Here is a 26,417-nt window from a genome sequence, read left to right as displayed (position 1 = left end):
TGACAAGTTCATCGTGGGCCATCCAAAGGTGCAACTCACCTTTTTTTTTAAAATACATAAACGAGTATTTAACACCTTAATTTTAAATAATTAACCGATATATGTGAGTTTTAAGTTTATGGTTCTTAAGTTTTAAGGTGTTTATGAGAGAATTAAAAGTTTTTTTATTGATATATAGTTATATTAGAGAAGTACCAAACATTATATGGTGATGAGGTTTTGTTAATTGTCAACCATACTTGTAGACTTTTTTATGTAAAGATCATGTGTTACATTTCATGTGCATGAAAGAAACAAACAAATACATTATATATTAAACATGAGCATGTGTTAGTTGTATGGATGCACTATATGGAAAGAAAGTAAGTCATCCTACCTTTTGGTAAATATCAACAAGAAGTCCATGCAAGTTGTGTATTGGTTACATTTACTTCTGATTCAGTCTTTCTAACCTCCTAGCGGAAGGGCACATGTTGATCTCTCAATTCTTTCATTTGGTTTCCATATTAAACACCTTTTCCACAATTAATATCCTTATTTATTCTAGCATTATAATCATATATGGACATTTTTCTTGCATCTACAATTAATGATTGAAACTCTTAAATATGACACTGATTTAGGTTACAAAACCCACAAAACATGAAAACAAATTATTGAACACAAACTTCCATCAATATTAAAAAGATGAAATTTTTTCTGCATCATTTGATCCCAATTCTTTAATAAATAACCCAAGATTTGGGCTTCAAAAAAATACATGAGAACCCAGTTGGGAATACAATACAATTTATAGCAAAAAATCCAAAACTATATTAACAATTTCTATATAATATATCATCCAATAAACCACATGAATAAAAACATCTATAACATAAATGGTTTACAAGATTCTAATATTCCGGCTGGCAACACAGTCTCTTCAACCGAACACTTTCCTAAAAATAAAAAAATAAAAAAATAAAAAACATTTTTTAAAAATCAATGACATTTCAATTTTCAAACTCCAACATGTTGACTTAATTAGTCAAAGTCAAAATTCTTACCTCAGAGTCATCATGCTCATATCGAATCAAGAAAATGCATCTGCAGCCTCTTATATCATGCAACTTCCTTTGAATATTCATCACTTGAGCATCATAATATCTTGCTTGATCTGTTTTCTCCTGATAATAATACAAAGTAAATGATTTTTAAAACTTATAAAATAATATTATATAAGAGAGATTACTAACTTGGAAACAAAGCACAGTGTCTCCAATCATGACTTTATGGCATTCTGAATGCTCAATGGGAATAGATCTTTCACGAACATTTTTAACATGAATCCATTCGTCTTCTTCTATCCCAAATCCAACATATCTTACAAGAACTTCCTGTAAAAAATAATTATACAAAGGGTAAAATAGTCTTTTCAATTTTGATCAGGACCAAATCTACAACCAAAGTAGCTGAAAAGGACTATATCTGAAATTTTGAAAAGGTTCGGACTTCATCCAAAGAAAATGACAAACTTGAGAGTTGAAATCACAGGGACCATTTTTGCAATTTTGTCTAATATGTAACAAATAAAGTTACGATGATCATATTTGTAGTGAATTATATAAAAAAATAAAGTGTTTTGCTATTATTAGTAAGGAAATGTGAGTACCTTGCTATTATGGGTAAAAGATCAAGTATATTATCTATTATAAACAAACCCTATTTGACTTCCAATTTTTATAAATATATATTATATTAATGAAATTGTGAGAAGGAAAAATATAAAAACTTACAGGTCCACTTGAGATAAATCTATGTGTGATAAATACTTCCACATCATACCTTCAAATCACAAAAATACATCAAGAACAGATCAATATTTTTTTTAATAGTTTTCATTTACATAATTTATAAAAAAAATTCTTGATACATGTAAAAGCTTACCATGCATTATCTGATGATTTTGCCTCGAATTCCAACTTTGAAAGATCTACAATTTTTTCTCCTGTATAAATTAGTTGCATTTTATATTCAAGGTTCAAAATGTTACATATGCATACTAATATAAAAATTTACAAGAATTTATTTTGATATTTGAATCTTTACATATAAAAGAATCACCTTTAGACATATCAGAATCACCTTCTTGGACAGCTGGCAATTTATTTGTATTTTTTGACATGAGGCATTGCTGCTTTTCAATAAACCAATTTTGGACCTAACAAATGTAAATAAGATTATAATGCAAAATAAGTAGACAAAGAACAGAAAATGTAGTTTTTTTTATTATTATTAATAATATTAAGAAGTATGAAAAAAGGGGATATACATCAGTCCATTTTAAGATAGGTTTTCCAGCTCGTCCTGAAGATCGACTAATCATATAAGAAAAAAAAAAAGTTTTAATTATTGTTAATGATTAAATAATTGATATTGAGAATTCACTAATGAATTGAAGAGATTTGTGAAACTTTAGAATCATAACTCACTTGAATCTTCTTGCTAATATCTTAAAGACATCAGGATTTAGAGGATTTTCCCCTGATTCTTTTATTACTTTCTCCATTTTCTCCATCTGTGAAGTTAAGAATTCATCAAACGAATTGATATAAACATAGATGATGTGCAAAAAACAAGTAATTTATAAAACCATGGTTGAAGTTATTAGTAACCTACAACTTAAGGCTTATAAGTTGTTTAAATTCAAGAATGTAGTCAAGAAAACGTCTGTAAGATCAAAATTGATACATACCCTCTTTTTGTGCTACAGTAAAATTACTTCCTAGGGTTTCATAATCGCAATCACAAGCTTCGACAAGAACACACAATTCAAACATGGTGTCTCAAAATTTGACACCTTTATGAAAGCCAAGATTCCCGGATGAACAACCCGACAAATTAGCGATAACAGCTCTTTAAATAAACGATAATACCAATACATCGAATGCGAAACATAGAATTCACTAAAATGCGAAAACCCCTTATGAAAAAGCAACGCACCCGGATGAAGAGAATGATTAAGACATACATTTATCTTCGAAATTTCAAACATCGTATATAATCATCGAAGAATAACATTAAAACGAAGAGTTTGAACAGCTTTAACGGGATTATACTCAAGAAATTACAGCCATATATGAAGAAAGAAACACAGTAATAGAGATAAGTGTGTGATGACTGGCCTCGGATGTTGTGAATCCAGAGTAAACCTTCTTTTCTCCTCTAGAACGAAGACGATGATCCATGTTGCTAAGGGGTTTTCGAAGTTGATATTCCAAAAACCCTGTAAAGATTTAAGATTTTTTGTTGATTAGAGGGAAAGAAGCTCTCAGTCAGACTGCTGACTGCTGAGAACGGCTGAGAACTGGGAGAAGAGGAAAGTAGTTTACTGATCATTTATTTGTGCATATGTTTTATTCGATTTACATCTTTAAATTTGATTTTTTTTAATTGATTTATGTAAATGTTATTTTAATACATTAATTCTTAACTTTGTGTAATAAAATAAGTTTATACTTTATATTAAGTTTATGTCCTTATTAAAAATATTTAAACCAATAGAACATTTTTTTAAGAGCTAAATATATCGAAAAACTAGCAAAGATGCTAGAATATTACAATGTACAAGCATGAGTATAAGTAAAAACAGAACAACACAACACAACACCAGTCATTCCAATTTGGGAAATGGACTTAATAAGGTAATTAACTTTTCGGTTTGTTCACATCTGGGTAACTATCTTTTTTTTGTACACATTTAGGTAACAAACTTTTTGTAAGTGTTCACATATGACCATTATGACCGGCTGTAGCAGGTTATATCTGGTCATAACCAGTCATAATGGTCATATGTGAACACTTCTAAAAAGTTCGTTACCTAGATGCGTTCAAAAAAAGATAGTTACCCAGATGTGAACAAACCGAAAAGGTAACAGTAAAATACGCGAATGGTCCCTGTAGTTTGGGTAATTTGTGCGTTTGGTCCATAACTTATTTTTTACTTAGATGATCCTTACTATTTATTTTTGTTGTGTATTTGGTCCCTGTGCTACCTCAAAAGATTATTGTGGAACCCAATTTAAATTTCTCAAATGTGGTTTCAGATTTAGGGTGAAGAGATGCAGATATATGAGGTCTATTAATTTTTTTTAATATATAAAAAATAAATACATAAATAAGAAAAAATAAATAAAAAGGGCACAATAGTCTTTTGAGGTAGGACAGGCATCAAATGCACAACAAAAATAAATAGTAGGGATCATCTAAGTTTAAAAAATAAGTTATGGACCAAACACACAAATTACCCAAACTACAGAGATCATTCGTGTATTTTACTGTTACCTTTTCGGTTTGTTCACATCTGGGTAACTATCTTTTTTTGTACACATCTAGGTAACGAACTTTTTGAAAATGTTCACATATGACCATTATGACTGGTTATGACCGGATATAACCTGCTACAGCCGGTCATAATGGTCATATGTGAACACTTCCAAAAAGTTCGTTACCTAGATGTGTACAAAAAAAAGATAGTTACCCAGATGTGAACAAACTAAAAAGTTAATTACCTTGTTAAGTCCATTTCCCTTCCAATTTTCATGAAAAATAAGATTCGACATATGCTTAATCCACTTGTATGTTATGAGTTGAATCTCATCCGACGTGTTTATTGGGTTGCACTTTATGTGTTTGAACATATAAGCTCTTAAAAAGTTTGTGCATCTTCCACGTTTTCCGGTTTTTGGCTTTTTTTTTCCAACTTTTATTGTTTTTATTGCTTTTATTATTGGTTATAAATAATAAGCCATATCATCTGAGTGGTTCATGCTAATCCGTCATGAAATCCATATAGAAGATATATCGTAGAATATTAACAATATTTTAGGTGTGTCATGGTTTAAACTTTGACCTCATGTGCGAAATTAGTTTTTGTACACATGTACTCACTAAACTTTTTTTTGTGTTTGATATAGCTTTGAACTTGTTGGAATTGTACAAAAATACTAATATGATAGGGTATATTGGGTTTTACCGGTTTCCGACGTCTTTTCCGGCGAAATATGAGTTTTCTTGCCATCTTTGAAGTTTTCGGTCATCTTCTTAGGCCAATCATGGAATCGAACCCCTTTCTGAAATCGAGTCCCTTTTGAAAATTAATTTCTAGATATTTGTGTGTTGAGTTCTTGAGTTCCCGAATTCTTTATAATCAAAACCCTTTTCTTGAGTTCCTGAAGTTGATTTCTTGATATTGCTCTTAAGTATCCTATAAACAAGTTCAAGATCTTGTAAAACTCGAGACGAGAAACCCTAAGTATGATTTCCTTATATTAATGAACACCTAACGAGAAATGAGTTCGATTTCAAGATCATTTTTGAGATCTTGAAATAACCCTAATGAAAAACTCTTAATTATGTTCTTAAGATCTTGATTTTCAGATCATTACAGACCTTGAAAAATTATGTTCGATTTCAGGAAAAATAGAAGTACGAGAATAAAAGAGGGAAAAAATCTGAAAAGCCTAAGTTCGTCAGAAAATCCTTTTTTAGCCGGATAAGATGATCGAGAACTTCAAAGATTGTCAGAAAACTAATATTTTGTTGGAAAAGACATCGAAAGCCAACAAAACGCACTATACCCAGTCATATTAGTATTTTTTGAACATTTTCAACAAGTTCAATGGTATATCGAGCATAAAAATAAGTTTAGTAATTAAATGTGACAAAAGCTAAAGTTGGTTACCCTTACAAGTCAATATATCGGTCCCATGTGATTGGGAGCTTAGTGGTTTAAGATTAGAATTCTACACAGAATGTCCAAGGTTGAAACTTCGCACACCCAAAATATTGTTAGTGTTCTGCGATTAACCTTTCACGTGATCCCTAAGGAGGGTTAACGTAGGTCGCTTAGATGGTGCGATTTAATGACTTGTAAAGGTAACCAACATTAGTTTTTTGTACACATGTACTCACTAAACTTTTTTTGTGTTTGATATAGCTTTGAACTTGTTGGAATTATACAAAAATACTAATATGATAGGGTATATTGGGTTTTACCGGTTTCCGACGTCTTTTCCGGCGAAATATGAGTTTTCTTGCCATCTTTGAAGTTTTCGGTCATCTTCTTAGGCCAATCATGGAATCGAACCCCTTTCTGAAATCGAGTCCCTTCTGAAAATTAATTTCTAGATATTTGTGTGTTGAGTTCTTGAGTTCCCGAATTCTTTATAATCGGAACCCTTTTCTTGAGTTCCTGAAGTTGATTTCTTGATATTGCTCTTAAGTATCCTATAAACAAGTTCAAGATCTTGTAAAACTCGAGACGAGAAACCCTAAATTCGATTTCCTTATATTAATGAAGACCTAACAAGAAATGAGTTCGATTTAAAGATCGTTTTTGAGATCTTGAAATAACCCTAATGAAAAACTCTTAATTATGTTCTTAAGATCTTGATTTTCACCTTGAAAAATTATGTTCGATTTCAGGAAAAATAGAAGTACGAGAATAAAAGAGGGAAAAATCTAAAAAGCCCTAAGTTCGTCAGAAAAACCTTTTTTAGTCGGATAAGATGATCGAAAACTTCAAAGATTGTCAGAAAACTAATATTTTGTTGGAAAAGACATCAAAAGCCAACAAAACGCACTATACCCAGTCATATTAGTATTTTTTTGAACATTTTCAACAAGTTCAATGGTATATCGAGCATAAAAATAAGTTTAGTAATTAAATGTGACAAAAGCTAAAGTTGGTTACCCTTACAAGTCAATATATCGGTCCCATGTGATGGGAGCTTAGTGGTTTAGGATTAGAATTCTACACAGAATGTCCAAGGTTGAAACTTCGCACACCCCAAATATTGTTAGTGTTCTGCGATTAACCTTTCATGTGATCCCTAAGGAGGGTTAATGTAGGTCCCTTAGATGGTGCGATTTACCATTTCATTTTACAAGTCATTATCCATTTACGTTAATATGAAAAGCAAACGGACAACAAGTTTCACCACTAATTATTTTTGGATTGCAAAACTAATTATTTTTTAAATAACTACGCCCTATTGTAGGTCATAAATTATTATACATTACCGGTTGAACTCTATTGTTAATTTGGATAATTTGAATTTAACTATATAAACCATCTCTTAATGGCTCATTTGGTAAGACTTATGGAAGATATGGCTCAATAAGTCATTTACCCAAGTTCAAATCTTAGGAGCACCATTCAGGGATGGTATGAGAAGGTTTGAGGCAACTCCATAAGGGGTTCTTAACATCATCGCCATAAGATAAATTATCTCCTCCAAAACCTCGAAATTGGAGAAACCGTTACAATTGATTGGTAAACCCAATTTAACTAAAAAGGGATTATTGTTACTAAAAAAAGGGAACTACAAATTCTAATCGACCTAAATACCAAAGAGGTAAAGAGATCTAATTCGATAGCCTAAATTTTTAATTTCAAAGATATAATTATTTGGAAAATCTCGACTCTTTTAAAACCGAATAGTGAATACAGATCCATCTGAATTATAATTTTATTTATTCAGATCGGATTTTAATATAACTATTCAGATCTATATTTTAAAAAATACAATAATTTAAATTCACTAGATCTTACCGGATGGAATCCATTATTTCGAGCAAACACCCTAACTATGAGTATGTAAAATATATAAACGGGTTTAGACTCCATCCATTTCAATATATATATATATATATATATATATATATATATATATATATATATATATATATATATAGGTTATTTTGTTTTTACTAATTATTGTGTGTCAGAATGTACAAATCTGGACCAACGGATGAAATTAATCAACGAACATGATTTGAGAGTGTATGATATTACAATGGGATAACATGTATCATATAATCACACAAATTTTAGCAAAAAGGTATTTTGGACAATTAACTACATTTATAAAAGGAAATTTTTGGATTTTAGGGATAATTAATTCTACCAATTTTAAAAATCTGAATTTTTTTAATTAATTCAATTTTAATTCTAATGCAATTTTAAACATAACCGATTTTATTCTATCAGAATATTTTTTTGCTAGAATGATGTTCTTTCAAACTTTTATTCTATCATAATATTATTTAAGAATAACAAAATTCTTGAATCCGAGGTTGAAAAATAACAACATTCTAATATATATTTTTATACATTCGAACTTAAGTATAAATTCATACATATTCTTACAGACTAAAATGCTTGTACATTTTAATATAATTATACATACTCTAAAAGAATATCAAAAAAATGAATAAAATTCTAAAAAAGATAACAACATTCTTAAATTGTGAGTATAATCAAACTTTATTCGTTCTTCAAGTTATTCCTATTAGGTCTTCAATGCATTTTTCTAGCCTTTCCTATCACAAATACGAAAAAAACTAATAATTGTTAAAAAAAAACATGTTACTTGCAATTAACTATCATTTTATATATTCTGGTAGAATACATAGAATATGACAGAATACATAGATTTTTTATTCTGGCAGAATACATAGATTTTTTATTCTGGCAGGATACATTCAAAAGTATTGTATTTACTGTTAATATAATTTTAGATTCCAAATATAAAATCACAAGTTCAACCAAAATTATACACATACAAATTAATTACCTTTTTAAACAATTACATAAAACATGTGTTGCTATTAATTCTGACAAAATCGATACGACAAGGTTAAGTTCTTTAGATTCTCTTTCAGACATTTTCAAAAAACACTTGTTAAGCATTATCATCAAACAAGCCAAAATCATGTGAAAGGCTTAGTGTGATCGGAAGCAAAATAAAAAAAAACATAAATTCTTTAGAGAACATCAAAGTTTAAGTTTTTCAATACCAAATAAAAACAAAAAAGAAAAACCTGATTAAGATTGGTAGTACCATAAAAAAGAATTAGGGGAAGCATCATTATTTATGAATCTTGGCCAAAGGAATCATAAAATTAAAAGGCTTCATAGATCGATCAATAGGTCCAGACACCACTTCATGATTATTAAGAAAACGCCCAAATAAAATCATGTCTATCAAACGAGCCCTACAGGATCAATTCTCGATTCTTATTTCTGTTTCCGAAGTCTTGCCCTCCGGTGCTCCTCTCATCTTTGACCATGGGTAGTTTAGGATCGATCGCATAGCACGAAGAGTCGGCGATGGAGATGATGATGGTGGTGGTCGGCAGCCAAGATGATGATGGTTGTGGACGATGGTTTTTAGAGAAAGACAGGGAAAGGGTGGTGGTGTTATATGGTTGTAAAATTGATAAACTAATTTAAAAGGGATATTATTTGATTTTATCAATTTACCAAGATTAATTAATTATAGTATAGATTATTATTATACCCTTATATTTGTTATTAATGATTTATTTTTTCTTAAATTCTTACTGGTTCATACATGCACATAATAATTGTTAGAAACGTTTGAACCTATCTCTATCTCTCTCTCTCTCTCTCTCTATATATATATATATATATATATATATATATATATATATATATATTATGATCATGTATTCTTGTAATTATATTATTTGCACCTTTTCAGATCATATTATCACAAATAAAAAGTTGAGAAAAACTATCCCTATGATTTTGAATACTTTTAGATGGATTCTACGACTTCGACCATAAATATAGCTTTTTTGAAAAGGTATTTTTGTGGATTTGTTCCCTCGTTTTGTTTTTATAATGTGAGTTTAATTTAGACCATTAAAACTCTCAAATGTTACCATTTTACCTTCCATTTTGTATTTTTATTGATTTTTTTAGTATTATTAACAAGATTTATATTTTTTATAAAAACTAATTTATTATTAAAATAAAATAGTGTTGCTACATTTTCATTTTACCCTCATTGTTTCTTCCCCTTCTGACCCTAGTGCCCCATATATGCTCATCATCTCACAACAGTTCAGACATATTACTCCACTTCGTCATCCCGTCCTATCCAACAATATCCATCGACGACGATGACTGCTTAGTTAAAGGGAAAACCCTTTCCTTTTGCATGTGATGTACCGGGATTGAGATATCATAATGAAAAGAAAATCAGGGAAGAAAAATAGAACATGTGATGATGAACAGGGAGAGTGAAAACCCAATAATTTTGTAACATTCGAGATTTAGTGGTATGTTCCTTTTTAACCCTTATTGTGACTTCTTTTCATTTTAGCCCCTAGCCAAGTACGTTGGGCGTACTCTATAAGTACGTTGGGCGTACTGGCTCGTTAGTTGGTCGCGGAGGCGCCCACGTACGTTGGGCGTACGTGAAAGTACGTGGGGTGTACACTAAGCTGGGACAAACCCTAATTTTTAGGGTTTGTGCCCGATTTAAACAACTTATGTTGCCTTGGTGGTATCTTTTGATCAGCATCCACTCCCTTAAACCCTAAGAATGAAACCCTAATTTCCATTTGTGAGTTTTAAGCTTGGAAGTGAGTTTTTGGTGATTTGAAGGAAGAAGAACACTTGGAGATTGCTTTGGTGTGGCTTGAGCTTGTAGATCTAAAACCATTATCAACTTTGCAAGCTATTTGAGGTATAAAGCTCTCAACTTGATGACTTCTTATGCTAGATCTAGCTTAGGGCCTTGTTTATGCATTTGTGGGTCCTTTAAGCCTTGTTTACGAGTATGGGCTACTCTAACAACTTGGGATGATAGGTCTTGGCTATTTTGAGGTCCATTGTTCATAAAAATGATAACTTTATGGGTTTTGTTCAACCATGCAAGGTTGATGTTTCTCTTAATGGAGTTAAGATGCTAGAATTGGACATTGGGGCATTTTTAACCATGCAAAGGCTTAAAGTCTTTGACTTTATTGGTTAGGGCCTTAATATGGTGTCATTTTGTGGATTGGGTGATAAGTTCTTAAGTGTTTAAGTCGTTTGGCCAAGGAATTAAGATCAGACCAACATGGGGGGGGGGGGGTGTACTCCTGGGTACGCTGAGTGTACTGGGTGCGAGCCCATTTCTGGATCAATCGCATACGCAGCGCTTACGAGCATGGTATGCCAAGCGTATGCTAGTCAGTGGGCCAAAGGAGTGTGGGCTTGGTTTATTTTGGGCTATGTTTTGATTGGGCTTGAACCCTTAACTCCTATGGATCATTTCTATACTTTGGGTTATTGTTGGACATTGGACCTTCTTATATTGGGCCATATTGGGCTTCAGGTGCCATTTAGGAATTTGGGCTTTTTGAGCAAATGGGTTGGGCCTTGGTTTGGTCCAAGTAGGAAAAAGGGTAAAATGGTCTTTTACCCTGAATGTTGGACAAACGATCTAGATTCTTGATTATGGGTTAAGAACCAATTATTAATTGGGTATTATTGATGATGTTAGCACGGGGATTTTCCAGATCAACAGTCTAAGCTTTTATCTAAGATATTCGATAGCTTCAGGTGAGTTTTCGCACTATATTCGGCGAGTCGAAGGCACCAATGTCGGCCCATGGTTTATTATGATTAGGATGCTAGTTGTCTGTGTGACTCTGAATGTATAATTTCTAATATGTATATCGGGTGGGGCCTGATGACTATCTTGTATGCTATTTATCTTTGTGATTCTTGCATGTGTTATGTGTTTGTATGTATACGGGGCGAGTCCCGATGACGGACGGGGCCCATTATTTTCTGACAGATATGTTCCGAGTGGGGCCCAATGCTATTTGATATGTATGGTATATGGTATTTTGGGGAGCTCACTAAGTTTCGTGCTTACGGTTTTTAGTTTATGTTTCAGGTACTTCCAGATCGAAAGGGAAGAGCTCGGGGTGATCGCATCACACACACCATGATTGTTCCACATTTTTGTTTGACTCTGATGTATTTGGATGTTTTGATTACATTTTGATTCTATTATGGCTACGTGAACATGTTTTTGAAAGATGATTTTATTAATCTAAAAATAAATTTTTGGTCTTAAATTTTGGGACGTTAAAAATTTGATAATACCTTTGAAATCATTAATCCTCAATGGTCCATAATTAGGATTTGGTTATGCCTATCAAATTTGTTGTTGATCTCTTAAGTATGCTGCTAATATATTATCAACATTTCGTTTTGATCCAAGTTTTGTTGTAGTAAAGAACACTTCAAGTATGTTTTGTTATTCTATGTTCTACATTATAAATCTGTTGAGACTTTCATATTATTGCAAGCTTAGATGTCCATGCCTCAAATCCTTAATGAAAATTTTGTTGTTATATCTAGTATGTTCGATGTTACTTCTACCGGTGTTTGGTGTTACTATATCAAGTTTTAACTTAGTCCCTATTCGTGGTCGGAGAAGAATACGGGGTAGGAAGAAATCTGTAGTCATAAGGGGTAGGATGGTATGGGGTGTTCTTGTAAAGGTTGGGTGTATGTGGGCCCACTAGATGATGATAATAATAATAATAATAATAATAATAATAATAATAATAATAATAGTCATTTTAGCATATTTAACGATTAAAACTAAAGGATCAAAACCTCAATCAAATATTCTCAAAATTGATATTGCAAATGGCACAAGTTATGGGCTCATGGTCAATTCTTTATAATGGGTTGAACTCAAATACGTTGAAGGCCCACATCACAATATTATGATGTGCAGTTCTTTAACTATGCTTTCTTTTTTGCATTATAGAGCGTAATGTTTATGTACCTAAAATGTATAGCTTAATTTATAATAATGTGTGACACAAAATTCATAACGTATGGCAAGAATTCATAATATATAATCAGGGCCGGCTCCGAGATTTTAAGTGCCCTGTGCTAAGAAAAAAATGGGGCCCTAACTAAATTTTTTTAATGAATAGGGAAAACAAATTTAAGACAGTGAATTGTCGTTACGGAAAACTTAAAAGTAAATAAATTAATTAAAAAAGAACATGTAGAATTTTATAAAAAGTTCAAGGGTTAATTATGTAACTTCTGAAAACTGATTTGTTAAATATATTGAAATGAGGGGCTAAAACTGTAACTTGAATTTAAAATATGAAAATACTGGGAACAAGATTTGAACCACCTACGTTAAATAAAGGATTCTAAATAGAAGATGCGCTTATACCAATTGGCCTACCCTGACTTTGTACAAATTTTTTAATAAAATTATATATATTTAGTTATTAAATATATAATTTAATTAAAACTCAGGCCCTATTTTTTTCGGGGCCCTGTGCGACCGCACCTCTCGCCCCCCCCCCCCCCCCCTAAAACCGGGCCTGTATATAATATGGTATAACATAACTTTGACACTAACAAGAAAGTTCAATTAATTAATGAATGACAATTTACATAGATGGTCTTTGTTGTTGGCAGTAAATACCACCACACGTCCTTTTGAAGAATTTTTAACATGGTTGGTTCTTTTTAAGGTTAAAACGCACACAATGGGCCCTTTTGACTAGCACTGTTAAAAGATTAGGATTAACATATTATACACAGTGTTGTAAAACTCGCATAGTTGGCCGATTACTCCTCCGAGTACTTGCTACTCGGCCCCTTGCCGATGCGAGTTACAGAATCCCGAGTACTCCCCGATCGGCCCCTTACTGAACTGAACAATGTTGTAAAACTTGGTCAACTCGGTGATTAATATGTATAATATACTTAATGATTTGTTATTTAACATACACACATGTAATTATTACTACATATATATATATATATATATATATATATATATATATATATATATATATATATCTTAAATTTTCAGTAATTATTCACGAAGTGAGACCATTATTTATTTTTTTAGTTTTTTTTTATGTATTCACATGTATCTAATTTTGTTATATATTTCAATCAACTTATGATTTTAACTTATGATTTTGACATATATAATTTTCCTAAAAATATTACTACATGAATTACCAAATCCGAGTACTCTTGAGTACTCCCGAGTACTCGCTACTCGGTAGTCGGCCGAGCAGGTACCGAGTAACGAGTTCTACAACCTTGATTATACATACATGGTTCGTAACAGCCACACTTACATTCTATCAAATGCATTTTGTATTTTGTTTATGGAGCACTTGACCATCGTCAATGAGTTTAATGTATCTTCCCAATCGAGCCTTATAGTGTACTCTGATGTCGATTGGGGAGGATTTCCGGCAACTCGACAGTCCCCCTTTGGTTACTGTCTTTTCTTACCCGACAACCTCATTTCCTAGTCCTAAAAACATCAGAGTGTTATTTCTCGATCCAACATGGACGCAGGGTATTACGAGATAGAGAATACAGTTGATAGGACATGTTGGACTACCAACCTTGTTCGAGAACTCTATTTCCCCACTGCCAAGGCCACAATTGTCTATGGTGATAACATTAGTGCAGTTTAAATGTCATTTAATCTGGTTCAACATCAATGAACGAACACATAGATATTGACATCTACTTCGTTTGAGATAAAGTTTTGGTAGACCTTGTCTGAGTTTTTTCATATACCATCGAGTTCACAATATGCAAACATTTTCATGAAGGGCCAATCTAATTCTTCATTTTTAGATTTCTGATACAATTTAAACGTTTATAAGCCTCCTCTAGATAAAACTATGAGGATTTTAGTGTATACATAATTTAGCCCATGTTTATACTCAACCACTTCATTGATCGTACACCCACTTTTGCATGGTTGTACCTCATCGCTATGTTCCTCGTTGAGCATTGAGGGTCATGTGCGGGCATACTGCATGGTTGTACCCCATCGCTATGTTCCCCGTTGAGCATTTAGGCTCACGTGTGGACATACAAAGTTGGCTAATAGGAAAAACTCATAAAGCTCAAAGGATCACTAAATCTTCTTAAATGTTTCATAGTGTTTGGGATTGAACTTAACACTATTATTATTGTTATAGCACTTCCAAATCTCTCTTAAATCAATTTAATCGCAATTTCTCCTCAAACATCAATGGTTTCCTATTTCCACCACCATCGGCCAAAAACCCAAAATAATAATAGGAATAATTTAAACTTTATATCAGATGATTTTCTACGAGACTCGAATGCAAGAACACCAACAAATCCGAGATCAATAAAGTCAAGCTCTTGAATTCACACCAATTTCTTTCCCAAGTCTCACTTCTTTTTCTTAACGCCAAATAAAGCCTTGGTTTAAGCCCAAAAACTTGAGCTAATTTTTTATAACTAAAAGCCTAATCCTTTTTTTTTTCAATTTCTAAAATTCTTTAATGAAATTTCATTTCTCTACTAAAAAATAAATGAATTGAGGTCCAAAAGAAAAATAACTATGCACAAAAACTACCACATACTTTGAATTTCATGATCCGAAAGTCTCGATCCTCAATTTTAAATCTTTATTATTTTAATGTATTATTACTTTTCCTTTGTCACGATTTTTTACATGAAATGCTTGGTATAAATCTTTAAAAAAATGTGATTGATTTAGGTATCAACATGTCGATATAAATTGTCGCAATATTGAAAAAAAAAATGAAAGAATATGAAAAACGTTGAAAATCATAAAAAAATGAAAAAACATGATAAATGTTGAAAATAGTTTCATGATATCGTGAATCTCAATTCTTATTGATGAAATTTTAATTTAACTTCTTTTATTTATATAAATGTTTTAGGTTATACCTTGTCTTTATAAAATATTATTTTGTATATTTAATTAGCTTTTGGTACATGAAATTAAATGAACATAACAAAACAAACTCACTGAAAATAATGTTTGTAGAGACAGGACAAGATTAGACATAAACCAACTTAAATGAAACTAAAGTTCAAAATTTGGTCTCAGTTATACATTTATTTTATTTACAGTGGATGTAACAAATTAAAGAAAAAAATGCATTTTTATGTTTATTTTTAAAATTCAAATTATTTTTTATCGAAAAAACTAAATATATTAAGATTTCATAAATTTTTTTGGTCTTGTATAACCAAAAATACATATCTATATATAAAAAACTAGAAACAAATCAAAATTTTAGTTCAAATCTCACTCACACACACACACACACACATATATATATATATATATATATATATATATATATATATATATATATATATATATATATATATATATATATATATATATATATATATATTATAAATCCAGTAACATTTTTTTTGGTAGGAAGGTAAGAAGTTTTTTTCAACATATTTTTTTGATGAACAAAACAAATGAATCACTAGATAACTAATATGATTCACAAAAAAAAACATATCCCGAAAAACCATCTCGATGATTCATTTTTACGATGATTTTGTTGATATTTATTAAAATTGTCATAAAAGTGATTTTTTTTCTTGATTAAATTAAAAATGAATTATGAAGGTGTTTTTTGAGAATTCTTTCTTATGAATCCTTTTACTTTTGAATCATTTACTGATTTATTTTGTTTGTTTGCTAAAAAAATATGTATATAAAAAATTTCTTATATTCCTATCAAAATTTGTCTTCTTATTTGATCTTAGTAGAGTTTACCAAAAAAATATATAGTTGATCCCACATGTTTGCCATGGATTGTATTTGATACTGTGAGCGTTTGAGAGCTTCTAGCTTTTAACGTTTGACAAAATGTTCCGTTTTGAACAGAAAACCTTGTTTAACACTACAAGCTTCTAACATTTAGTTTAAACAAAACGCTACAAATTCAAATGCTACTTTATGTAGCGTTTAACAAAACTCTACCAGCTAGAAACTACCGGCTACCCGCTACCAGTTATGTTTGCTTCATTGTTCATTTAGGTCTCGTTTGTTTTTCTACAAAAATATTTTTTGAGTATTTTTCCCTTCTTGCTGGTAGAAGTTTTTCAAGTGCACGTCTACTTCCGCAAACATGAAAAAAGACAAAAGATATTTAATAATTTTCAAAACAAACAATACCTTAGTTTTCTAGAGAGTTCATGCACTTGTTTCAAAGAAAAACAAGATACAAATTGCTTGTTATACTTTTAAGTTAACCCTTATTTATTTTACTAAATCATCTAAATCATCTCTAATAAATGAAGATTTTTTTTGCCACTTGTCACACTCGCATGCATTATGGCACATGTCATTTTGTCATAATTTTCAGATATTTATTTTTTATTTGTCATTTACTTCACTTATCATTATTGAATATATACCATTAATTTAGTTTCTATATATTAAACATACCATAATAACTATATTAATTTCAAATTTAAAATTTCAATTTCAATTTTAAATAAATTTACAATTAAAACCTTCGTATTTAAAATTTTGTTATAATTAACACATTTAATACACGGTTCTAACAACTAAACACATAATTTTAGTTTTATTTTTTTATTTTTTTTAATTTATATTTATTTCAAATTTCAAATTCAAATAAAACTTATTGTTTAATCATTTGTATTTAACATTTTGTTTTAATCAAACTGTATATTATATGGGTATCACAACTAGTATTACGAATATATGACAATTTTAATACCATCCATTTTTAAATTATCAGAGGGTTAGTTTTTTTTTAACCGTATTAGAGGGTGACTACAAATGAATAGAAGTAGTATTCTTATATTTCCCATATTTTCTTTGAACCAACATCAACTTGCATGTCGACGTATTTACAAATTCGAAAGAGTATTGAAACCTTCAATTCTTGCAGCAAAAAAGGCATGAGAGAAAGAAAAGGAAGAAAACTTCAACTCCATATACAGAAGTGGGTCACTCTCCTACTTTCTCTCTTAATTCAAACACACATATAACTCTCACCTTCATCGTCTCCTAATCCTCCTCCTCTCTGGTATCATACTCTTCCACACTCCCATTTTTAAAAATCCACATCCAAAACTTAAACAATTCTCGATTCTTTCTTCACATTTCAACTTAGTTAAGATCAGCGATCACAATTCGGATTTCAATTCTCTTGCTGGTAGGTCATAAATTCATCTCGTTGCCTGTTTTTTCTATAATATTTATCAATCTGACGTGATTCATTCCGATTCTCGATTTGGGGGTTTTGTTTTGTCATCTGTGGTTGTTTATTCTCGATTCTCGATTCCTTTTCAGAGACATTTGTTGCGACATAGAGGTGCAAGACGATGGGAGATGGAGCTGTGGATGATAATGGCGGTTTCGCCGGAGATCAACTGGTTACGCCATGGAATTTGTCCATTTCCAGGTGATTCAAAATCAATCAATGGCTATTAATTCAATGCTTACATTATTCTATTATCCGAATTCTTCAATGACTATTTCGATCTTAATTAATATTTGGTTTCTATGATCCAGTGGGCATAATTTGTTACGAGACCCACACCATAACAAAGGGTTAGCGTTCACAGAAAGGGAAAGAGATGCTCATTACTTACATGGTCTTCTTCCTCCCACTGTATTTACACAAGAACTTCAAGTAAGTTCATAAATCTCATGGGTTAAAATTGAACACGATAATCGAGTTCGTTTCCTGAATCGTAATTGTGTTCTTGATCATGGAAACTACAGGAGAAAAAAGTAATGCACCTAATTCGACAATACGAAGTCCCTTTGCAAAGATACATAGCCATGATTGATTTACAGGTTTTTTCTTCCTTTAATGGCCATGGTGTACATTTGTTAAATTGCTATAAAATATGCTAAATCTTTGACAATAAAACATCAAATCTTGTAGGAGAGAAATGAACGATTGTTTTACAAGCTTTTGGTGGATCACGTAGAAGAACTACTTCCAGTTGTATACACTCCAACTGTAGGTGAAGCTTGCCAAAAATTTGGAAGCATTTTTCGTCGTCCTCAAGGACTTTACATCTCTTTAAAAGACAAGTATGCCCTCATGCATTCTTCTTTTTTCTCATTTTTCATGTTTCTTGCGTTTATAAAAAGTTGAGGGCAGTTTCGTCATTAAATAACTGAATATCATCAGAGGTCAGGTTCTTGAAGTGTTGAGAAATTGGCCCCAAAGATTTATTCAAGTTATCGTTGTTACTGATGGCGAGAGAATATTGGGGCTAGGTGATCTTGGTTGCCAGGTATGATTTTTTAATAAAAAATATTTAATCATTATTATTACATATTAATTTTAATATTATAATATTATTATAATGAATTTAATAATATGTTTTTTTTTAAATGTCAGGGGATGGGGATTCCCGTTGGAAAACTTTCTTTGTATACCGCGCTCGGAGGCGTTCGTCCTTCAGCTGTAATTATAAAGCATTATTTTTTTTTCATCCTTAATTTTCTCAAAATTAAATGTCTAGAAGCTAAATGTTATTTATTTATTTATTTTCAGTGTTTACCTATAACGATTGATGTTGGCACAAATAATGAAAAGTTGCTTAACGATGAGTTCTACATTGGTCTCAAACAACATAGAGCTAGAGGAGAGGTTCGTTGTCATTACATTATTTTACACATAACACGATACAATAGAATAAAACATGATGATTTTTTACCGTGTTCATGTTTGTTTTATATTGAACTGATACAGTGACAAATGTCGATAAACAAAAATTATAATTTTTATTACAACTAAAAAGTTAGAACAATTAGGAGAATGAATAGTTATGTCTATGTAAAAAACGTAAACTCCTTTTTTATATAGATAGTAAAAAATAATCATTATGTTTTGATGTAGGAGTATGCGGAGTTGTTAGAGGAGTTCATGACGGCTGTGAAGCGAAACTATGGGGAAAAAATTCTTGTACAATTTGAAGATTTTGCAAATCATAACGCGTTTGAGTTGCTTCACAAATACCGCAACACTCATCTTGTTTTTAATGATGATATACAGGTAAAATTAACACCGTGTTAATATCATTAATCGATAGAGAACTATAATTTTTTTTGTATATATAAAAATATCATTTGAAGGTAAGTAGTTACAAAACAATATTCACAAAATACCATTAAAAACTTGGTATTTTATTTTGTGAACAAAATTTCCAATTTGTAACATTCACAATTGTGTTTTGGTAAAGAAAAACAAATAGTTTGTTATCTTTTTATGACATTAAACGTTTTTACTATATAATGCAACTTTTTAAATGATTTGTAGGGTACGGCTTCTGTTGTTCTTGCCGGTTTGCTTTCAGCTCTCAAGTTACTCGGTGGGACCCTTTCGGATCATACTTTCTTATTTCTAGGTGCTGGAGAGGTAAAAAATGATTAAAAAATCAACAAAATAAGCTCTTTTATTGGTCTTTATGTCGTAATTTTTTGTTTTTGTTTTAAAGGCTGGTACAGGAATAGCAGAGCTTATTGCACTCCAAATATCAAAGCAGGTAAAGTGTGGTATAACACTATGCTAATTCTCTTAACGTTTGTTAATAATACATTAAAGGGTAAAATGGTTATTTACTTGTAACAGATAGGTGTTAATGTGGAAGAGGCTCGAAAGAAGATTTGGCTTGTTGACTCAAAGGGGTTGCTCGTGAACTCCCGTAAAGAAACCCTTCCACATTTTAAGCTTCCATGGGCGCACGAGCATGAACCTGTTAACAGTCTCTTAGATGCCGTAAAGGTACCTTTTTTTACTTAATGGAAAATGAATCAGATATATAACGTCATTTATTTTTGACTTAACATTTACAAAACGGTAAAATTGTCATTTACTCATTTTTAGACATTTTTTCCGTCCAAAAAAAAAGTCTTTGAAGATACAACATTTACTCCAACCAGACATATTACATGACGTTAATTTTTTCATACAGGAAATCAAACCGACAGTGTTAATAGGAACATCGGGAGTTGGGAGACAATTTACACAAGAAGTTGTCGAGACCATGTCATCTAACAACGAGGTTCGTTTTTTTAATTATTTTTTCTTTCTTTAGCACAATAAATATTTATTTTAAGAAATTCGAAATTAATTCGATTAAAAATCGTTTGTAGAAACCACTCATTATGGCTCTATCGAATCCAACCTCACAAGCCGAGTGTACCGCCGAAGAAGCATATACATGGAGCCAGGTAAATAAGCTTACTATCAATTTTTTTATTCAAACGGTCAAAGGGTACTTTCGTCATTTCACAATATAACAGAACTAAGTGATTGTGTAGGGTCGAGCAATTTTCGCTAGCGGAAGCCCATTCGATCCCGTGACATATGAAGACAAAGTATTCGTCCCCGGCCAGGTCTAAAACCAACTATGTGAAAACAACTGTAAAACTTGGTTACTATTTAATGAAATTTCACGATGTACATTCTTAATTTTTTTTTTATTTATTAAAATTACAGGCAAACAATGCTTATATATTTCCGGGATTCGGTTTGGGATTAATCATGTGTGGTGCAACTCGCGTGCATGACGATTTACTTTTAGCCGCATGTAAGTGGCAAAACCGTAATTTCTATTTGAAACATCTATACTGTTTACTGTGTTCTCTGACATTTTTATTTTTTACAGCCGAAGGTTTGGCATCACAAGTAACGGATGAAAACTTTGCCAAGGGAATTATATATCCACCGTATTCATGTATCCGCACGATTTCAGCACATATAGCAGCCTCTGTTGCTGCTAAGGCATATGAACTTGGTAATTTTTTTTTATATTTTCACTTTTTACTACATTTATTACAAAAAATTGTTACTATATAATGTTTTTTTTTTCTTTTTAAAATCAGATCTAGCTTCTGTGCTCCCACGTCCTAATGATCTTGTTAAATTCGCTGAGAGCTGCATGTATTCTCCAACGTACCCTAACTACCGCTAATTTTCTCAAATATGTCTCAATTTTTTTTAGTTTTTTTTTTAATAGTTACGGATTTTACATTTGAGGATCTTAATTTTTTTTTTTGGCTAATAAACATTTTATCATTTATGAGTGTAGAAACGATATAATTTGGAATTTGAAATACAAGTGAAATCAAGAAAGTGAGATTGATAGTTTGATACTTGATAGATTGATTAAAGGACGCCAAAAAAGATGTTTTTTTAATTACTAAATAAGCATAATATAATAATTAGCTAAACTACACCATAATCCATATATATATAATTATGAGGTACCTTTAAAAGTTCCTAAATTAATTAATCACTGCTTCTCTTCACTCTTTTGTTCTCCATCTTTCATCACTTGACCTCCTGCAAATTTTAAGTTAATGATTATTTATTTACTCATTAATATGATTAAAAGAAATAATTAAATAGATTGAACTTAGGGTTTGATTGCTACGATGGAATGGAATACAAAAAGGAATGGAATGAGACAATGGAATGGAATTACCGGATGGTTTTACAGGTGGATTGGGTAAGAAACTTGTAGACCATGATCCACCATTTGATCCAGCTAGAGCCATTATTACATCTGCCTGAAATACAACAATATAAATATCACAAAATTATTTTAACAAAATAATGAGAAAAAAATATAAATAAATCTGAGACCTTGTTTGGGTGGACATCATCAAACACATGAGCTTGACCACCATAAAATATAGTCATCTGGCGAGTTGGGGTAGAGCCTGAATCGGTATTACCAATCACTGACTTCTGTTTACTGCCGCCTGGCTCAGCCACTCCACCACCACCACCACCATTGCCGGAGGAGGTCAAAATCCCAGAGCCTTTGATTCCAGTTCTGGAACCTTCGTCAGCAGCTGATTGGGAAATCAAAGAGGGACCCACATTCACATTCACATTCATATTGCTATTGGCATCTTTGAATCTGTTTTGAACAGGTTGATACTTGTACTGTACAACTTGAGCAGCAGCAGGTGGAGGGTACTGAAGTACAGGCCCAACGTTTACAGGAATGGCTCGTTCCCATTTTGATGAATTTGCATGATCAGGTTTACCAGGTTGTTGCTGTTGTTGTTGTAGCATTAGAGATGATGATGATGATGTTGGCCTCATTTGATGCATACCCATGAATGATTCATCCTCATGAGGCCATCTATGGCGTTCTCCTCCTACATTTCTCAGCATCTAACCAAAAAAAAAATGTAATTGGAAAGCCAAAATGGAGTCAACATGTGGTATTTCTCATTGAGGCATTTCATCAAACATGTTGAGTGTATGTTTGTAGAGGAGGAGAAGAAATTGAGAAAAACGTACCTTCATTAAGTGTGAGGTTTCAGGAAAATCTGGTCGCAATTGTGGGATGGCTTCTCTTGAAGGCGCCATGAAAATAGAATCTGAGTTGCTGCGTTTGGTCCCCGAATACCTAATCTGGGAGGTTGAAAAATCGGTTTTTTGACCATAGAATGGCACCCCTTCGAGGTGTAACCCAGCTTGCCTTTCTGCCATGGTTAAAACAGGAAGATCATCAATCAAACACGCCAAGATAGCTCTTTTACATACGATTCAAACTCATTGATCAATTGTAATGAGTAACAGGGGTAAATAGTTGAATTTAGCTTCAAAATTTGCAGAAAAACGTACTGATTATGGTGATGGTATCAATGAAACTAACCCACTGAAAGATACCTATCCCATAAAAAAATCAAGTCTTTCTATTCTATTATGAAACTAAGAACTCGTGAAATAGTAGTTGTATTTGATGCATCAAAATTTGTACCAAATGTGATCATTTTCTTGTAAGATTGAAGCCAATACCTCAATTTGCTTTATCATCATTGCCCAATTTTGATGAAAATTTGGGACGAAAGAGTAAAAAGCTTAACCAAGTGAAACAAAATGAGTAATTTAAGGAAACACCCATTAATTCTAGGAACTAAAATTCAAGAACAAAATGAGCTTTTTAGAACATCAATTTTGAAGAGAAAGAAACCCATGTAAATGGAAGCGTGGCGGCGTTAGTACCAGAACCCAGATCAGAAGTGGTTGAGACCGGCCCACCGCCACGGCCACCACCACCACCACCGGAGACGGAAGCAGAAGGGGAGGAAGCACTGGCAACATCACTAGCGGCGGCGATCTTGGTCACCGGAGCACATCCCCGACCAAGAAAGTCATGTAAAATGGTGGGTTTAACATCATCACTGGCATTGCTGTTGTTGTTGTTGTTTTGAGCCATAATATCTGATAACAACACAGCAGCCATAATCTCATCTTAAATCACCTATTATTGTCATCATCAGAGACACTGCAAAAGGGAAATTTAAAGTGATTCTTTGAATTTTTCCTTTAAAGAAACAAGGGTTTCTTTCCTGCTTTCATGAAAATATGAAAGAGAATCAAGAGTATCGAGTTTTGGGGAAGAGAGAGAGAGAGAGAGAGAGAGAGAGAGAGAGAGAGAGAGAGCATTAAAGAGCAAAAGCTAGTTGTTGTTCTGGTGTTTGCTCTGTCCTAGAGTGTGGATGTTTGTCTGATCCCTTTTCTGCGAATTTTTGGGGCGGGGTATCGATCTACTTGTTACACTTTCACTTTGATCAATGATCATTACTCCATAACATTTTATATATATCTTTATTATTTTGGGTTAACGATATTTTATATGGAAATCGAGTAGTGTGATATTTTTTTAATGTTTATTTGGAAAAAGTAATAGTTATCTTTTAGCAAAAATAACTATTTTGTTTGGATTCCGATCAAGAAAAAACACATTTTTTTTATTGATTTTGGAATGGTGTTTCCGGACTACTGTTCACATTTTGAAATAAAGTTTCAGATTTTGAAAAAAAAAAACTATGGAATTTCAAAAACAAGTCTTAGATCCGAAGAACAATTTCGAAATTTCAAGATTTTTTTTTTGTTTTTTTTTACTTAAATTTAGCGAAAAGTTAAACAAATGTAGTAAATATGAACTATATGCGATATTAATGCATAAAATTAGACATTTTATTGAAAAACGATAATATTAAACCCTTAGAGAAATAGACATTTCAGACATAAGTGATGATATATTTTTAAATTCTTCAATAAAATTTGGGAAAAACCAAAAATAGTTTCGGAATTTGAAGATCAAACCCAAAATTGAGCATTTCAGAATGTATCATTCTTTGAAAAAAAATGAAAAGTAGTCCAGGATGTGAACAGTAATCCGGATCGAGGCATTTAGGAGATTGTGGTCATTTTTTTTTAAAAATGGTTATTTTCTACAAAAAGCTCATTTATATGGGTTAGATTTCTCAATTTCCATATTTTTCTATATCTTTATTATTTTGGGTTAACGAACTAGAGGGTAACGAACTTTGATATTTGTCCATATTTAGGTAACCATTTTTTTTTTGTACATATTTGATCATTACACTTGTTTAATATGTTCAAAATAAGGTAATATGACTGATAATTACTCGTGATATTACCCTATTATGAACAGGTCAAACAAATTTATTAGTTATATGTTGTATAATCCTAAAAATACGGACCAAAAATTTTATTTTTGATATAGCAATTTATAGAAAACATCATCAAGTTATTTCATTTCATAAAAAGCCATTATCATAAGTCACAAAATCATGTCATCACATAGAAACAATGTCGTAGTACAAATCCCAAGAATCTCATATGCGTGTGTGTGTGTGTGATGCACTACTACCATACCGACTCCTTTCCCTTTGAAAAAGGACCTGGAACAAAAAATGAAACTGTAAGCACAAAGTTTAGTGAGTTCCCCTATCATACCACATATCATACAATAAACATACTACCAAACATATATGGGTGCCCGGCCTACCCTGCTGAGCATATATAGGTGCTCAACCTACCCTTGTTAGACATACCGGGGTGCCCGACCTACCCCTTGTCAAGCATATATGGGTGCTCGACCTACCCTGTCAGACATATCTGGGTGCCCGACCTACCCTGCTGGTGTATCTCAACCGGGTTTGGGGACTAGACCCCTATCTACCATTATCACATAATCACATAACATACTAGCACATAAAGCATAACATATAATGGCATAACAGACAATTATCACAAAGACAATCATCTTAACTATAATCACCTACTAGTGGGCCGACCTTGGTGCATTAGACCCACTTATACTGGAAGGTAACTCACCTCAATATCGTGAAGTAGTTGAATTGTCCTCGGTGCTGGGATCAACTCCTCTCAACTCCTACACATAACAATCTCCTTTAGCTACCCTCTCATACTCATAAACCCTATAAGGTCATCTTTGGTCAAAGTCAAAGTCAAGTCAACACCCTGGTCAAAGTCAAAGTCAAATTCAAAGTCAACCTCTGGTTGACTTAACTCGCCGAGTTGGCCCATCAACTCGTCGAGTTCCATGATTCTGAGAATCTTGAACTCGCTGAGTTCTTCCTTATGACAGTATCAGGACTTTTCGTTTGAACTCGTCGAGTTCTTCCTTGGACTCATCGAGTTCTCCTTCATACAAAATCGGGGTAATTCAGTCGCAACTCGCCAAGTTCATCCTTGAACTCGTTGAATTCCTCTTCATATCAGTTGGGACATTTTGCTCTTCAACTCGTCGAGTTCATCCTTGGACTAGTCGAGTTCTTTGATCTTCAAGTCCATAAACACGTCCAACTCGCCGAGTCATCTTCTAGACTTAACGAGTTTGATCAGTAACAGAAAAGGTTGGGGACCACGACCCAACTCGCCGAGTCGTATGAACG

General features: G+C 32.2%; 3 protein-coding genes across 3 annotated transcripts; 1 reads left to right on the top strand and 2 right to left on the bottom strand.

Moving 5' to 3' along the window:
* Nucleotides 1-693: 693 nt before the first annotated feature.
* Nucleotides 694-3,373, bottom strand: LOC145059229 (protein SAWADEE HOMEODOMAIN HOMOLOG 1-like). Its single transcript, XM_079007076.1, has 9 exons — nucleotides 3,165-3,373; nucleotides 2,472-2,557; nucleotides 2,312-2,357; nucleotides 2,104-2,200; nucleotides 1,927-1,987; nucleotides 1,776-1,824; nucleotides 1,236-1,376; nucleotides 1,047-1,166; nucleotides 694-938 (listed from the first exon to the last, which is right to left on the bottom strand). Exons 1-9 carry the CDS (start codon nucleotides 3,225-3,227, stop codon nucleotides 894-896), a joined length of 708 nt encoding a protein of 235 aa, XP_078863202.1. The 5' UTR covers nucleotides 3,228-3,373; the 3' UTR covers nucleotides 694-893.
* Nucleotides 3,374-17,630: 14,257 nt separating this feature from the next.
* On the top strand, nucleotides 17,631-21,801 carry LOC145057530 (NADP-dependent malic enzyme-like). The gene is made up of 18 exons (XM_079005390.1): nucleotides 17,631-17,859; nucleotides 17,997-18,108; nucleotides 18,219-18,339; nucleotides 18,432-18,506; nucleotides 18,598-18,749; nucleotides 18,850-18,955; nucleotides 19,063-19,128; nucleotides 19,219-19,314; nucleotides 19,564-19,719; nucleotides 19,984-20,082; nucleotides 20,162-20,209; nucleotides 20,296-20,448; nucleotides 20,639-20,728; nucleotides 20,820-20,897; nucleotides 20,988-21,062; nucleotides 21,166-21,256; nucleotides 21,335-21,463; nucleotides 21,552-21,801. The coding sequence occupies exons 2-18, from the start codon at nucleotides 18,029-18,031 to the stop codon at nucleotides 21,638-21,640; spliced, it is 1,704 nt and encodes a 567-aa protein (XP_078861516.1). The 5' UTR covers nucleotides 17,631-17,859; nucleotides 17,997-18,028; the 3' UTR covers nucleotides 21,641-21,801.
* Nucleotide 21,802: 1 nt separating this feature from the next.
* On the bottom strand, nucleotides 21,803-24,262 carry LOC145057531 (protein TIFY 8-like). The gene is made up of 5 exons (XM_079005391.1): nucleotides 23,692-24,262; nucleotides 22,984-23,168; nucleotides 22,315-22,854; nucleotides 22,154-22,238; nucleotides 21,803-22,011 (listed from the first exon to the last, which is right to left on the bottom strand). The coding sequence occupies exons 1-5, from the start codon at nucleotides 23,930-23,932 to the stop codon at nucleotides 21,962-21,964; spliced, it is 1,101 nt and encodes a 366-aa protein (XP_078861517.1). The 5' UTR covers nucleotides 23,933-24,262; the 3' UTR covers nucleotides 21,803-21,961.
* Between the last annotated feature and the right edge of the window lie 2,155 nt (nucleotides 24,263-26,417).

The sequence above is a fragment of the Lactuca serriola genome, chromosome 6 (genome assembly GCF_051521515.1).
Source record: "Lactuca serriola cultivar US96UC23 chromosome 6, Lser_US96UC23_V15, whole genome shotgun sequence".
Classification (NCBI taxonomy): domain Eukaryota; kingdom Viridiplantae; phylum Streptophyta; class Magnoliopsida; order Asterales; family Asteraceae; genus Lactuca; species Lactuca serriola.
The sequence above is the reverse complement of the archived record's forward strand: the minus strand, read 5'-3'. Positions and strand labels throughout refer to the sequence as shown.